The sequence below is a fragment of the Limulus polyphemus genome, unplaced genomic scaffold (assembly GCF_000517525.1).
Source record: "Limulus polyphemus unplaced genomic scaffold, Limulus_polyphemus-2.1.2 Scaffold1315, whole genome shotgun sequence".
NCBI lineage: Eukaryota > Metazoa > Arthropoda > Merostomata > Xiphosura > Limulidae > Limulus > Limulus polyphemus.
Window position 1 is genome coordinate 173,918 of NW_013666925.1, and position 1,669 is coordinate 175,586.

The 1,669-nt window shown below is 32.2% G+C and overlaps 1 protein-coding gene across 1 annotated transcript in view; it reads right to left on the reverse strand.

Moving 5' to 3' along the window:
- Positions 1-1,669, reverse strand: part of LOC106463062 (beta,beta-carotene 15,15'-dioxygenase-like) — a 17,196-nt gene that overhangs the window by 5,824 nt on the left and 9,703 nt on the right. The window contains exons 5-6 of the mRNA XM_022390470.1: positions 935-1,143; positions 85-327 (exon numbers count right to left, since the gene is read on the reverse strand). Coding sequence (XP_022246178.1) covers positions 85-327; positions 935-1,143 — 452 coding nt within the window. The remainder of the gene's footprint in view (positions 1-84; positions 328-934; positions 1,144-1,669) is intronic.

The following is a 1,669-nucleotide window of genomic DNA, read 5'->3' on the forward strand; positions in this document are numbered from 1 at the left end:
CGAACCCGGGACCCTCAGATTACCCTAACCACCTGGTCCTTAAGGTTTGGATAACATGGAAGCCTGTAATATATCTAAACGAACCTTTCCAACAGGTAGAACGAATCTTCGAAGCTGTGGAGGACACGATTCATCAAAAATGCCAGCTCGTAGCTTTTCAAGACTGTATTTCTGCAGAAAGCTGGGATCCTCATAGGCTATAAGATCCATTACAATCTGGTCGTCCTCTTCGTAAGCATTCACGTGGTGGAAAACAAAGAAAGCTTCAGCCTTGTAGGTTGTTTTCTTAACTTTTCCTGTAAATTTCTCGATCACGTAAAATTTGGTCTAACAAAAGGAAACGAAGTTCATAATTTTAAAGAAAGTGGCGCTACATTTTTTTTTATATGTGAATTTCGTATATTATATTTTTGCATTGTCGAAAACTTACACCATATAATATTTTAACAAAAATAAACAATCTGATAAATATCAGAAGTTGAAGTTCTCCATCTTTCTTTTTGACGTCATGAAAACATTTATCAGATCCAGGTGTAGTCAGTCAAAAATAACAAAGATTTGTTTATTTGTTGTTGTTTTTTGGAGCAAAGCCACATTGGGCTACTTGCTGTGTCCACCGCGAGGAGTCAAACCCCTGACTTGAGTGTTATAAGTCCGTAAACTTACCGCTGCCTCACCATGGGGCAAAAAAGACAAAACAACAAAACAAAAACAAACAAACAAAGATCGCTAGATCGTCCAGAATAACTACAATGGCATAATCTTGTATTTTAATTTTATATACAATGGATAATAAATACCTATTAAAGTTAAGATGTAATATTTTGGTTTTATTAGGAAATGTATTTCAATAAATAAATATCTAACACTTAAAGATGTGAACAATAATAATGAGTTTATATATATACACACTACTGCTTTTTTTTTTTAATACCTTTTCTTTTGGAGTCCAATCCATACAATCAATTAGAGCATGTCCCTTGACTACAGATACCGCTAGTTTCAAGGTGTTTACAAGATGGGGTTGTTCGAGCAGTACAAGGTAATTTTCTGTTATAGCAAAACTGTGATAGTAACTAAAACATGTTTTCCAACTCGATGATATGGAAGTTATGACAGACGCCTTCAAGAAGGCTCTAGGTCCTAAAAATAACATGAAAAAAAACTTAAAAGAAAAAACGAATCTGTGCGTGTTAAGGAATTTAATGTCGGTCAATTATTACAAAATAGGCGTAAGTCTAATTACTGCTCTCTGAGAGTGTGTTTACCTATATTTAAGTAACAAATTTAAAAGGTTATCATTAAAAACAGGTGCATATCAGTAAGACGTAATTTTTACTTTGATCCTTACAAACTGAAGACGATTAAGGATTTGTTTAGGGTTTTGCATTATTTCTAGATAAAATATGTTAAAACTTAAATTAATTAACGATTTGATTAGTGTTAGAGGTTTTCCTAATAAATATACCAGTTAGATTTTCAAATCGATTAATGATTTGATTAGTGTTAGAGGTTTTCCTAATAAATATACCAGTTAGATTTTCAAATCGATTAATGATTTGATTAGTGTTAGATATATATATATTGCTCATCCAGATATGACTGTTGGAATCATAAATAATATTCAACGTTAAACTGGTACACAATTAAAAACATTTTATTTAGGCCT